General features: G+C 38.8%; 1 protein-coding gene across 4 annotated transcripts in view; it reads right to left on the bottom strand.

Annotated features, from left to right (window-relative positions):
- The window catches only part of PATJ (PATJ crumbs cell polarity complex component), a 296,757-nt gene that overhangs the window by 21,424 nt on the left and 260,340 nt on the right, over positions 1-14,993 (bottom strand). For all 4 annotated transcript variants that reach the window (XM_033115510.1, XM_033115513.1, XM_033115512.1 and 1 more), the window contains 7 exons: positions 14,353-14,546; positions 10,925-11,072; positions 8,959-9,045; positions 5,166-5,280; positions 4,407-4,444; positions 968-1,090; positions 115-219 (listed from right to left, as the gene is read on the bottom strand). In XM_033115510.1, the coding sequence (XP_032971401.1) occupies positions 115-219; positions 968-1,090; positions 4,407-4,444; positions 5,166-5,280; positions 8,959-9,045; positions 10,925-11,072; positions 14,353-14,546 (810 nt within the window). The remainder of the gene's footprint in view (positions 1-114; positions 220-967; positions 1,091-4,406; positions 4,445-5,165; positions 5,281-8,958; positions 9,046-10,924; positions 11,073-14,352; positions 14,547-14,993) is intronic.

The raw sequence follows: 14,993 nt of genomic DNA, 5'->3' as shown, positions 1-14,993 counted from the left end.
TTCACATCAGCAAGCACCCTGCTGGGTGGTGATGCCTACTGCCAGTGACGCTCAATCTTTTTTGCACGCCACTTATCTGCCTTGTGCAGCTGCGCGTTCTATTGATCGCGGTACCTGCAGGATAATGCGACCGTAGGCGTTCTTCAGCAGATTAACCACATCCGCGTGAGACAGCCCATCCAAAGGTTGCCCATTAATGCTGACAATCCGATCTCCAACCTGGAAGTACAAAAGTGGTAGAAAATCACTATCATTAAGAAAAATTAAATTTGAGAAGAATGCTTAAAATTCTTTGTAAGTCATATTTCCCATTTGTGGCTATTGTGAAGATTCTGAGTTTCTACTGTGTATGCAATGCTCCAGAAGCATGAGGAATTTTTATGGTTTTCCCCAAATACAGACCAATCAGAGAAACAAGAAGGGGGTCAGATTTGATGATGAAAAGGCACGGCAGGCCACTTTTGTATTTTGGTAATGGTGGTGTTTCATACATCCATTCGCCAGTAATAGTGGGGTGTACAAATTAACTGTTCAATAAAGCTCTAATGAGGAAGCCAAATATTTTCTGCCTTATTTTTCTACCTAAGTTAAGGGGCAATGGGGAAAAAAATCATAAGAATGTTGATTCTTTTGCTTGAAGGAAGAGTCTAAGGTCAAATCTCTCTTACGTGAAAATCAATTTTGAGTAGAATTGAGGTGCTAAAAAAAAAAAAAACGGTATGGGAGGCTTTGCAAATGAGCTGCAATTTCTTCTTTCATCGAGAAGCTTTGATAAAAACAATAATATTTTTATATGCCCAGGGACCTAATGAATTTCAGGTATAAACTTTCTCCAGTGCATTTTGCCCTCAGCATGGGTCTCTGATGGCTGTTGGAATTCCAACTTTAAACGAAGTGCCCATGGCTGCAACTTCCTTTCCCACCCCACCACATGCTGTTAGCACTTCACCATTCCCCTTTTGTTTACTTTAAGCTTCTGTGTACGTGCAGCCACACCGTTGGCCTGAATCATGGCAATAAATATTGGGATATCTCCTAGGGGACTTCCTTTTCCTCCAGCAATACTAATTCCAAGGGCATCACTGAGCTCCTAAAAAAAAAGAAGCAAAACATGACACATATTTAATAATGAGCCACAACCTGATTGTCCCCTCATAGCCGTTGAACAAAATCCTCTTTGATGCAGGAGGCCAGGGTTAACACTGGAATTAAATGCAGGGCCTTTGGAGTCAGAAAGACCTGTGTTTCAGCTGGAGCACTTAATTAGCTGGGGGGGCGTCTTCAGGAAGTTCCTTAACCTCTTAGGGCTTCCATCTCTAGGCATAAAACGGGGAGAATACCGCCTACCTCACAGTATTGGTTTGAGGATTAAATGAGGTGATATAGTGCAGAGCTGGCCTATAGAAAAGGCTCAGTAAAAGGCAACAGTACAAGTAAAACAATAACAACAACAAAACACACACAAAAAAAACCCTGTGCAACTGCTCAGTTTAGTGGCCAATTTTGATGCAGACTTGGCAAGTATGTTTTCATATGGTGTTTATAATTAAACTGCCACACATATCCTGCTCTTCTGGGTGTGAACAAACATACTTGGCTCTAAGAGAGCTGTAGGACTGCATTAAAACAAAGGCTCTTAGAGGACACTCAGTACAATGACAACAGAGTTTCGAGAGAGAAGTGAAATGTGACTATAAATGTTCCCTAAGATGATTAGGTGAGGCAACATGGTTCACTCAGATCCTGCTGAAGAGATCCTGGCGATAGTCCAGGTTTTCCCCACATTTCTATCATACGGTTAATATTTTAAAAGTCATCAGAAGAACAAATGACAAGTTCCAGATTCAGCATGGTGGCATGCGCACGCTCTAGCATCTTTCTCCTGCTGATTAAAATGAAGAACTTGTCAAAACACAAAAAGCAACTACCTGAAGCTTCTGAAAAGTAAAGACACTCAAATTGTGAGGGAAAGCCAAAACTTGGAGAAACGACAGTGGGGATGAATGTCCCTGTTGTTTTCCTGGCAGCACTGTCCTGAGGGTGAGACATAGGCGAGGAGCTGGCAAGGTGGTACATGCTGCGCTCTGAGAGAAAACTCCCATCTTTCTGGTCAGAGGCACCAGGAAAAGGAGCCCCTGGCGGTGGGAGCATAAAGGAAGAAAACTAGAGTAGAGAGAGCTGGAGAAGGGGCTCCTCAAATCTGTGAGTGAACCCACAGAATTCTCAGGCTCAAGTATAAGCTACACGTGTGTGAAAACAGATCCAAATTAGAGCACTGAACCACCACTCCCAAAAGGGGAGGCAGAACGTGCAGTCTGAACCGAACTGGGTTGATTGCATCCTAACACATGAACATCAGCCTTCTTCAGAGTCGATGTAGCATAACATTCACGAGGTCCAGGATAAAACCCTAAATTACCAGCCAGGCAAAAATACCAGGAAAATGAGACCCATTTCCTTCTTAAATTCTTTAAAATATGTAGGATCGTTAAAAGCAAAAATTATAACACTTTGTTGGGGTTCTCAGTTTACATAGATATAAATATATGACAACTATGGCAATGGTTTGTGGCAAAGGGACCTGTGCGGCTGCAAGGCTTCTACAGTTTTAAATGATCATTTGAAAACACACAGCTTAGTGTGCTTCAATTTGACCTTAATAAAGTTGGAAAAATGGAAAAGAAGAAAATGACAAAAACTGTATATGAAAAAACTTTAAAAACTCATGTCACATAAGTGTGAGGAATTATTCTTTATTATTAACAAAACGTATTATGAGTGCTGCCATGTTACGCCTACAAGACAGAATAATGGCAATGCTGACCTCTCCATTAATAGGTAGCCTATATCCTGTTTTCCAAAGGACTTGTGTCCAGCTTCTATTTCCTGAATGCATCAATAGTAAAGCCCTGTGTGCAAGATGTGCTTCATTATGATTGTTCTTCTTGGATCGGGTGTGGGGAGAATAGGTGCAGGCCTTTGTATAAAACATTATGATAACAAATGGCTAAAATGACAAGGAAACATAAAAGGACCTTTTATAAATCTTGGAATAAGGAGAAATTTATGTAATAATTTGGTTTTGTTCAATTCCATCACAATGTTTCCTCATCTATAATTATGCACGTATTGGTACATTTCAATTCCCCCATTATAGGAACATCTCAGTTGCCACTCTGCTGGAAGAATATTGGGAACAAATGTAGTCAAAACTGAAGCCAATAATAATGGATGCCACTTTCTGGACTTTATGATGTAGGTACTATGCTACATATACCTCATTTCATCCAGACAACAATATTTACTTTGTGAGGTAAATAGTGTTATCATCCCCATTCTACCGGTGAGAAAACTGACATTAAGTAACTTGCCACAGGTCATAGAGCTAATAAATAGTAGAGTGCTTTCAAACATAGCTATGATTGACTCCAGAGAACTAAGCTATGCTAGATATCACATCACCATGGTCAAACTATGATTACAACAAGGTCATATATATATATTTTTAATGACTTCTTGAATCCCAAATTTATTGGTCAAAGTGATCAAAAGAGAAGACTACTTTCCAATATTCTGGATATCATACAGGAGTTTGAAAACCTGGATTTCACAAATTTATGAAATGAAATGCATATTATGCAATCTTCTCAGGCGATTTAGCAATATGTATACAAGTTTTTAACAAGTGTGGCTTTTGACTCAACAATTTCATTTCTAGGTGTTAATTCTGAGGAAATCACCCATGATATGGGCATAAAAGAAAATACAAAGGCATTTTACTATAAAAGATAGCAAAAGTTGAGACATATGTTAATTGTTTTATAAGAGGAAGATGATTAAGAAAATTATAGCATATTCATACGATGGAGTATTATGTAACCAATAAAAACCATGCTATGTGCTGTCAAAAAAATACTTATTGGCATGACTAAAAGTTCATGCTTTAACGTGAAAAAAGCTACAAGAGTATGTCTAATATGATACCATTTTTCGTTTTGTAAAACTTTTTTTTTTTTAAGTGTGTTTTTCCCGGACCCATCAGATCCAAGTCAAGTAGTTGTTTCAATCTAGTTGTGGAGGGTGCAGCTCACAGTGGTCCATGCGGGGATCAAACCAGCAACCTTGTTAAGAGCACCACACTCTAACCAACTGAGCTAACCAGCTGCCCTGTTTTGTAAAACTGAAAGTTCATACACAAAATGTAGTGGGTAGGATGTTCCAAAAAATTCACAGTGGTCTCATCTATATGTTTTACTACATTTTTCTAAGTTTGTTTACATTATATAGACCACAAATTTTTTCAGTAACTTAAAAGAGTACACTAACAACCCAACAAATTGTATTAAGGGGAAAATGTACATTTTATCCAACATAAACCAGAAAAACAGCAAAAATAACTGACTTACCCTGATTATCTCAACAGTCCTTGGTCCCAGATCTGTGCCTACAAATAAAGAAGCAACACAATTAACTTTTTTAAATTAAGAGGTAATATATTTAGGATATGATATTGTCTCATGAAAACAGTACTATTTTCTAGGACTTTCGAGAGAGAATACTGAAGCAAGCAGGCTTTATACACTTTCTCAAAATCCAAACTGGCAGCCATTGATCAGGGGCTACGTCTTCTATTTCAAAGACATCCTCTCTGTCGGAGACCGATGTGGCCATAATCATTTGGTCTGACAAAGCTGATGGACTGCAGCAGTAGCTGCCTGGAATATGGTGATTAAATAGCTTGAAGGGCAAGCCATTTTGTTTCACTGTACATTTGTCTGCGTTCATCAAAAATAACCCTCTACTCAAGGAAAGACTTAAAAAGACCCTTGCCATGCCCCACCCCAATGGTACACGCAGTTCTGACCTTCCTTGGGTGACCTGTAATTTTTAAATTTTCTCTTTGTAAATGGTTTGACTTGAAGGAGCGTTTCAGATTTCTGCTTTTCATGTGATTGGTGTAAAAGTTAAAGGCACATTCTAAAAATGAATCTCTATGGCTTTACTTCCTTCCGAGCAGGCCTCTTAGAAAGCTTGGAGCTTATGTGGCCAAGTTCAAAGATTGAAAAATATTTTAATTAAAGGTGAAAGATTGTTTTAAAAAATATTAATATTAAAAAAAAAACTGGGAATAGGATGGTTTTGCTTGAGGTGTGTCCAAGAAATACCTGAATTTTGGAGGGAAGGATCTGAAGTTCTTTTTGTGCCGACCAGGTTTTGGAGGCTGGTGATGACAGGAGCAAGGGAAGGAGGAAAGCTGCTGTGTGTGCTATGCTGACTCCCCTGTAAAAGAAACCCAGAGGTCAGCTGTGCTGAAACATTGACTTGGTCTTAAAAATTTATACGTATTATTAGTATTATAATTACTGGAATAACCATAACCATGAAATGGAAAATTCTGAAAAGGCTAAAAAACAAAAAAACCCAAAAATTACCCATACTCACTCTTTTACCACCCTAACACAATCCTATCTAACATTTTTCTTCATTGCTTTCTCCACTGTATGTGCTTTCATATGTAGTAAGTTGGTGCAAAAGTAACTGTGGTTTTTACAATTATTTTTAACCCTTTAAACCGCAATTACTTTAGCACCAACCTAATAGCTTCAATCATCAAGGAAGAAAATATGCAATAATTGAAGCTTTTCTTGTTCAACATGAAATCAAAAACATTTTCCTAAGTGGTTACATCGTGTTTACATACGATCAGTTAGCAACACTATGTGACATTTGGGGCTAGAGTCAATATTTATTCCCGTATCACCCAAATCACATGATCTATTTTGCTAAAACAAGTATTAAAAAAACCTTAATTAACAGAAACTTGACCAAATGGAACCCTCAATTGTAGGAGAAAGCCGTACACGTCAAGGGGATATGTTGTTCTAGCAATATGTTAATTTTTTTCTCAAAGATTTTCCTAGAGTCAGTAATAATTCAGCTCAATCTTCTGTACCTCCATTACTGCTGTACCTTCGTTACTGTCCTTTTATCCTTTTAAATAAACGTTTGAGGTCTACAATGTATAGTCATGTATGGTTAGTGGCTATTCACTGAAAACCATATACATAATGAAGGACCTTTCCAATGTAGAACACAATGTTACCAATAATGAATCATTTTTTTTCTTCCAAATTATCCAGGTTATGCCTAATTGCCTCAAAATTTTAAGCTAAACCTAAGGTCACAATTATCACTTGATAAATTATAATTTGGTCCACTTCCTTAGTTCTATGATGCAAGTTGTTGAATATTTGAACACTCCTTAATATAAAATTTTGAACTATAGAGAAAAGTTAAAAGAATTATACAGTAGACATCCATACACACACCTAGATTCCACAGTTAATATTTTGCTATACTGTCCTCTTCACATATCCATTCATTTATTCATAACTCAATTGATCTTTTAAAAAAATTCACTTCAAAGCGAGTTATAAACATTAGCACATTTCTGAATGAATATATACATTTAAAGAAATATTTTTATATGTTTCCCTTTTTTTTTTTTTTTTGGATTTGGTAAGTTCTCCAAAAACTTGAACAGCCCACTGTACCTCACCCCCTAAGTATAGGCTGAACAACCTGCGGTTCCCAGCCCCAAGCTGAACACAGTCACTTTCCTATATTTTCCCTGAAAGGATATGATTTAAATCAATGGTTCTAGAATATGTAGATAACTACTCTGAATTGAGGAAGTACAGAATATAACTTTTGCCTAAAAAAAAAAAATCTCAGAAAAAATGTGTTTGCCAAGGCCTTTATAAATAAGGACTTTGCCTGGCAGTGTTCCCTCAGTTACATGAGAGAAAGATTGCTAAAGTGTTTTTTCCTATTATACACTTTCCTCTGCAGAATAGAGATACTTGTTCCTGGTTGGTGGGAAAAGACATTTTGAAAGAAGAGGCCCCAACGCTAGAAGATCTCTCTTAATGAACCCACTTTCTCTAGGCCAAGTCAACGAGTTAAAATTCTCCTTGGCATTCAAAAGAAGGCATCTATCTTCCTATCTTATAATTGCTCAGACAGTAATCTTTGTCCTTAGAGGGAAATGTTTGGGAAGGGACCCTCTTTTCCTCCATCTGGGTCACGGGCTGATCCTGGACTGATAATGGAGGACACTTCCTTTTCATAGCCAGCTGGAAGCCCTCTTCCAATTAGTCAAGTATCAGTGCAGACTCTCGCATCATCTCAGCCATAATTTTAAGGACAAAGTAAGGATAAAACATATTTACTGTTTTTCTTAAAATTGAATTAAACGTCTACCCTCTGAAATAAAAATTCTGTACAAGAAAGTGAAATAAAAGTAAATGACACTTTGTCCCTGGTTTCTAAAATATGACAGCTCACATTTGTATACCAGATAGATGGTAATGGTGGTTTTGTTGACATTTAATGATAGAGCAGCTAAACTTGTTAACTCTGTATTTAACCTGAGTATGAACTTTATTCATCACTAAGACATTCTGCAAGGACAGAAATCCAGTTCTACCTACCACCTTACCTGTCAGTCCAAACTTTTCTTAAAATACTGTAGGAATTCCTTGTACTCCTTTGTGCTTTTGCATATGCTACTCCTTCTGTCTGGGATGCCTTCTACCTGCTTTCAAACTATCAAACTCTTTTTGGAATAAGACCCAATGGAACAAGACATGAGGAATAAGACCTTATGTATGCTCCAGAAAGAATAAATTTCACCTCCAGTATTGTCCATTCTGCATTCTAACCTCCTGTGTACAAAGAGGCTTTACTGACATCACTCAACAAATGAATCTTCCATTAAGGAAGGGCTAAGACAACTATTTTGCATCCCAAGTTGCCACTGTTGATACAAGTCTCTGAGAATCATCATCAACCATTCACTCCTGGAATCTTACTGCAGCAGTGTGTCTCAGCACAGGTGATACTTGCTGTCAACTACACAAGCCAGAAATGCAAAAAAGAAAAAGAAAAAAGAAAAAAAAATCTAAACTTAACGTGATGTTTATTGGGTTTGACTTCTTTGAGGATTCTCTTAGACAAGCCAGCTAGTCTGAGACACTATCTGAAAAATGGTATTTTTCCTCACTCATTTTCTAACACCAATGAGGCAAAGGTGACAGCTAATAGCATTTCAGAAGCACCTGTGTTCTAACCACAAAAATCAGATAGTCTTCTGAACAAAGGTCTTGGAAAGGCTTTAAGTCTAAAGCAACTGGGGAGGGGACCAAAAGTCATGCTTTTAACCTCAAAACAAAGGCTCATCTATAACCCACAAAGGGGAGTAAGGAGTAACATATAAGTTTCTATAGTTTTATTATATGCCAAATGGGACTAAACATATAGTCTACCATCTTGATTTTTCTCAGCCATTACAATGAAAACAAAACAAAACAGTGAAATATACTTTGTTAAAAAAAAAGTGGCACTTATATCAGCCTTGCAAATAAACATAAGATGTTTGCTAACCCACAAAATATCACCCATGTGAGCCTCCCTCCCACAGGAGAAACCCTCACATTTCACTCTCCTAGGAATATACCATTAATTGCCCTCAGCATGTGTGAGTGGCTATTCACAAGTTAACTTTATAGCAATATTTAATTGAATGAATAGAACAATGTTGTGCTAATGAGGGTCAAATTGCCACCAGATGTTGCTTCTTTCTTTCTTTCTTTTTTTTTTTTTTTAAATAAACACAGCTGTGTACATGCATGCATAGGCAATATAGAACTAATAGTGGGGGAGAAAAGCGGTCCTAAGAAAACATTTGCAGGCAATAAAGGAGAGAAAAATCTAGGGATTAATAAATTTCCATCCCACCTTTCATTTTTATTTTGAACACCACATTAAAATACACTGAACTTGGTATTGTGAATATGCTGTACAGTACACATTATTTCCAAACAATCATTATGAAACAGGGACTTTCTCCCAACGGGGACAGAGAGTGAGTCAGTCTGACAGGAAGTCATCAACAACCTGACTGTTGTGTGATGTCTTCCTCGAGGAGGTCCAGGAACCAGCTCTGAGTCTTCCAATCTCTAGCTGTACAAGCCCCTGTGCACACTTGGGAACACAAGAAAAGAACAGAAGTGAAAAACAGTAGCATTTATATTCTAAACGATCACAGCAGAGCCTCCCCTTATCTCTGCAGCAAAGAATTGTAAATGAGTGATGAATGCAATGGGCAAAAAGGAAATTCAGTAATCAAAAAAAAAAAAATACAAAATAACAAAAATGTATGAACTAAATGGTATTCATTTCATGACTTCATGACTTCTTTAAAGAATCACATTTCAATTCACCTCTTTTCTCTCCCTTTTCCCTTCTAATAAGCAGTGAAATAACTAAGAAAAAGTGGTGAAAAGGAATACAGAAAAATCAAAGACAGAAGTAATCTACAAATACAAATAAATCCTCTCTTGAGTAATAATTGAGAATTGACATTAGGAAATCAGGATTTTAAAAGAAACAAAATCCATTTGTCTTTGCAAAAGCGTCCATGGCTGTTTGTGAAACAGAATAAAATGCACCTGGTTGTAGTCGAATGGAAATTTACAAGAATTTTTATTAACCAGTTTCTTCCAAAAGAGGTGGCAGAGACTCTTGGAAGTCAATTTTGCACCTTAGCATCTCTAGAGCTTCAGTGAGAGACAGCTTGGGTGGCAGGAAAACCACTCAAGGCATGCGTTATGACCTTGGGTATGCCATTCTACTTTTCGAACGTCACTTGTGAAATTGGAGGAATTGGTCTAGATAGTCTTAACATTCCTTCAAGCAATAAAAGCTGTATTTGATGAAGCCCCAGTAATATGCTCCCTGACACAGCCTTAGAGGGAGGAGGATGCATTTTGTTACTACAGGACAGCCCATCCCATCAAATGCATTTAGACTAGGACAACTGTGGATACTTGGAATTTTCACAAGTAGGAAAATATAGCTTAGAAATCCCAAAGTAGGGTTATTTTCAATCCTGCTAAGTCAATATAACAGCTTTCTTTCAAAGCTATTCCTGGTTGGCGAAAATAATCAGAGATTAGACCTCTGGTAAAAACTAGTGCCATTATAACATCCAACACATTTTTTTTTTTTTTGGTGAAACATTGACTTTGTTTTATTAGCTACCAGAAAAGTTCTATACAGCTACACACTTTCAAAAAATTGTCAGAAATGAAATCCTCGAAAATGTTGATCTTATCAAAGTCCTTATGAGATTACAGAAGCTTCACAAGGTGATGACATATTAAGATCCCAACAAAGATTTTGTCCAAACATATTTGTAAGCACCTTTATAGACTTTAGACCTGCGCATATTCATATGCTTTGATGGGAACAGAATCAGGCAAAGAGCATTCTAAAGAACCTTTATTTGGATTAAACCACCACCAACAAGGAACACTCTTGTGGATCTACCAAAGGTTAATTTTTTCTAATAAATGCATTTTATGTAAGACCAGAGAATTTTTTTTTTTTAATTTATTGGGGTGAAAATTGTTAGTAAAATTACATAGATTTCAGGTGTGCAATTCTGTATCACATCATCCATAAATCACACTGTGTGTTCACCACCCAGAGTCAGCTCCCCTTCCATCACCATACATTTGATCCCCCTTACCCTCATCCCCCACCCCCCAACCCCCTTACCCTCTGGTAACCACCAAATTACGTTCCCCAGATTAATTTTCAAACCCGTGGCCATCCTGTGGTCACCGACTGCCCTCCAATCCCCTCACCCTCCCCCCCACCCCCCACCCCTCCAGCCCATCTAGCAACCCTCAGTTTTTCTTCTTTGTCTCCAAAACTGTTTCTGATTAGTTCATTCACTTATTCTTTTCTTTAGAATCCGCAAATAAGTGAGATCATATGGTACAACTAAACTAGATTAGAACTGTTCCCACTGGACTTCGGTTGTGCCAGCAAGGCAGAAAGCAGCCTAGGGACTCACCTTGAGGACAGTGGCCACTGTCTCCTGTGAGGCATTTCTCATGTCTTCTCCATTCACAGATAAGATCTGATCTCCCTGAATCAATCTCCCATCGAGGTCTGCGGCTCCACCTTTCACAATGTCAGAAATAAACACTCCGCTTCCATTTCTGTGGGTATCATAAAGCAGGGGTATTGGCACAATTTAATATTCCTTTATTAAATTTGAGATTACTGACATTCTATATAGATTCACTAAGTCCTAAAACTTGGAAGACGTGCCCTATGAAACCATCTAATCCAATAATATCCACTAACTTCCCAAATGATAAACCTCAGAGTGCTCACCCTTTAAATAGTTTATGCCTATTTATGCTGCCTATTGTAATATTCATTTTTATTGGCCCAAGGGCATAATTTCTACAAGAGGATAATTTTAGTGAAATGAAATGGAAATTCACCTTAAAAAGTGGAGTTAAGTACTCTTAAAATGTACAGGTTATTTCCTCAGAGATCAGTTCAATTATTAGCATCTGATCTATTTCCAGTCTCTCACACTCCCTTTTCCTGACATTATTACTTTAAGGTTTGAATTAAATGAGTGATTTAATTCACTCATTAAATGAGTGAATTAATTCACTCATTAAGTGAGTGAATTATTTGAATTTATTTGATAAATAAATAAATGGATGTCTCAAGATTCAAGAGGTTAAAAAGGGAGACCTTGGGCCGGCCCGGTGGCTCAGACGGTTAGAGCTCCATGCTCCTAACCCCTAAGGCTGCTGGTTTGAATCCCACATGGGCCAGTGGGCACTCAACCACCAGGTTGCCCATTCAACTCTTGGAGTCCTGCAAGGGATGGTGGGCTCCCCCACCTGCAACTAAGATTGAACACAGCACCTTGAGATGAGCTGCCTCCTGGATGGCTCAGTTGGTTGGAGCGCGGGCTCTCAACCACAAGGTTGCCAGTTCAATTCCTTGACTCCCACAAGGGATGGTGGGCAGCGCCCCCTGCAACTAAAATTGAACACGGCACCTTGAGCTGAGCTGCTGCTGAGCTCCCTGATGGCTCAGTTGGTTGGAGTGTATCCTCTCAACCACAAGGTTGCCAGTTTGACTCCCTCAAGGGATGGTGGGCTGCGCCTCCTGCAACTAGTAATGGCAACCGGACCTGGAGCCGAGCTGCGCCCTCCACAACTAAGACTGAAAGGACAACAACTTGAAGCTGAACGGCACCCTCCACAACTAAGATTGAAAGGACAACAACTTGACTTGGAAAAGAAGGTCTGGAAGTACACACTGTTCCCCAATAAAGCCCTGTTCCCCTTCCCCAATAAAAAAAATCTTAAAAAAAAAAAAAGGGAGATCTTGAAAAGTTTCCCTCTCACCTGTGTTCCCCGATCGCCAAGTTCCCTTCTCCTAGGTAACCAGTGTTACCCTTCTTGGATATCTCCAAGAGACTTTGTGTGTATACACAAGCAAATGCATGTGTGTATAGTACATCTATGTATGAATGGATATACATGCACATACACTCCTTTTTCCCTCCAGTTTTGCTGTCTTTCACTTTGCTTTTTTCACTTAATACTCCTTGGCAATTGGTCTTGACTGGCACTGGAGCTTCCTCAGTATTTATGGCTGCGTACTATTCTATGGATGTTCTTTAATTTCACTTATCAGTTAATTACTGATGGACACGAGTTATTTCCGTTTTTTAGATATTGCAAACAAGGTGCAATGAGTAACGTATCTACAAGCATATATTTAGGATAAATTCCTAGTCATACAATTACTAGTTAAAGAATTGTGAATTTTGAGAGCTTATCTATTTGATCCTTTACAATGGCAGTTTTTGTGTTAAGGAACGTAAATATTCCTTACAAACTCAATCTGAAATACCGGTATTGTACTATTTCATCCATCCACTATGAGATAATAAAGTAAAAACCATTACTCTAAGTGGAATCTCCCAGGCACATGTATGTGTCAGAAGAAGAAAGCAGACTCCAACATGGGCTCTGGCAGTTACTCTGCGTCCAGATGCGCATTGATTTTGTTTAGAAATGTGACTCTCCACTGTTTTGTTTTATAATGCATTTTCAGGGTGATGGTTTTATGGTGCTGAAGTAAAAAAAAATGAGACCATAAACGTACAGTACTTAGCACAATATCAGTGCTCAAAAATGGTAGTTAATATTTTTATTTTAATAACAGCTTGGACTGCTGGAAAAAAGCTAGTCACAGAGGTCTGTGAGGGCACATGATATAACACAGATAAAACCGACTCGAATTCTTTCTAAGAAGATGATTCACATCATTTAAGACCACATTGGAATGTCACCTGGAAACCCTGCGACCCTGTTGGAATAAACACACACTAGATATCTAAAGCCAGTAAAACATTGGAAGCGAGAACTGCAGTTTCAAGGTATTACCTGTCTAATTAAATGCAAGAGAAATCTACTAATATTATCTAGAACAATTACTGTAATTCCCATCATATGGGTAAGTAGCATAGTCTTCAAAAGAACAGCCTCGCCACCAGGATCTACCTCCATTTTTGGTGCAAGCTATTATTTTTGGGACGTCTTTCTTAATAGAAAACTACTGTCATGAAGAATTTATGTGTCCCTCAACTATGTCTACTCAACTAGTTTTAGTGACTCCTCAACTACTTTCACAGTATTAGATTAACATGGTACTCTATGGCAGAGCAATTTTCTTTTTTTTTTTTTTTTTTTTAAATTTTTTTATTGGGGAAGGGGAACAGGACTTTATTGGGGAACAGTGTGTACTTCCAGGCTTTTTTTTCCCCAAGTCAAGATGTCCTTTCAGTCTTAGTTGTGGAGGGCACGGTGCAGATCAGCTCCAGGTCCAGTTGCTGTTGTTAGTTGCAGGGGGCACTGCCCACCATCCCTTGTGGGAGTTGAGGAGTTGAACCAGCAACCTTGTGGTTGAGAGCCCACTGGCCCATGTGGGAATCGAACCGGCAGCCTTCGGTGTTAGAAGCACGGAGCTCCAACTGCCTGAGCCACCGGGCCGGCCCCCAGAGCAATTTTCTTAACCCCAGATTGCATAAATCGATCTGTTGATAGTAGCTGTTTCTTGGGTATTGTTACTTTAATTAACCCCTGCAAGCCTCAGATCTAAGTGACTCCACCTCGAAAGAACCTTGCTGACTGTCCTTACTCTATATAGGAATAAGTCTGAACAGTCTAGGTTGATTTGGTTTAGAGTTTTATCTTGAGATGACATGTTTTTTTGGGGGAGTAAGATCTTGCTCAGAAATATGACCTATGTCGTTCAAATATTCATAAATATGTTAATTTTAGAAATCATATTAGTTTATACTACGATTTATCTTTCAGTATTTATAGGCATTAGTCCCTAGAACTCTGAAGGAAAAAGGCCAATTAATCCTGACTTGCACAACTTTTTTTTTTTTTTTACCGTTTCCCCACGATGCTCAGGCCCAGTCCTCGGCCGGCCTTCTTCTGCAGATCTACAGGGAACATCTCCAAGTTTTCCTCGTCCCTGTAGTGCGCTTCATCTCTATACACCACCAGTCGCACCTTCTGGGGGGTCTGTCTCAGGGCTGTGATGGCTTCTTCGTGGCTGGCGCTCCTCAGGTCAACCCCATTAACCTGGAACAATGGGCATCCAAGATGGGCTGCTGACAGCAGAGGCCTCTCAGCCTGCTCTGTCAGCTGGAGCTCCTTGATGCTGCCTGTTAAAAACCTCTAGAAATTTCCAGCTATTTCCAAAGCACACAGGGAGTGACAACTAACAGTGTAGCTGCTTCAAATGCAAAGGAGGTGACTCCCCCACGCCAAATAAGCCTAGAGGGTGGGTTAGCACACATGATAATGCAATTTTGCATAGCTGTGAATTTTACTATGGAATCAACATGAGAGCAGGAGAGCAGGGACTAACTGGCTCATTTAATTGAGGTCAAGAGGGAAATAAATATTAGTAGTTGGTCAGCATTTTTAGACTCAGTTTGCCTATTAAATTTGACATCCTCACTTAATTGCTGACATCACGACTACTTCAGAACAGGTTGGAGGAAATGAGGGACCAGTATTTCCAAC

The sequence above is a fragment of the Rhinolophus ferrumequinum genome, chromosome 9 (assembly GCF_004115265.2).
Source record: "Rhinolophus ferrumequinum isolate MPI-CBG mRhiFer1 chromosome 9, mRhiFer1_v1.p, whole genome shotgun sequence".
NCBI classification, from domain to species: Eukaryota; Metazoa; Chordata; class Mammalia; order Chiroptera; family Rhinolophidae; genus Rhinolophus; species Rhinolophus ferrumequinum.
The sequence above is the reverse complement of the archived record's forward strand: the minus strand, read 5'-3'. Positions and strand labels throughout refer to the sequence as shown.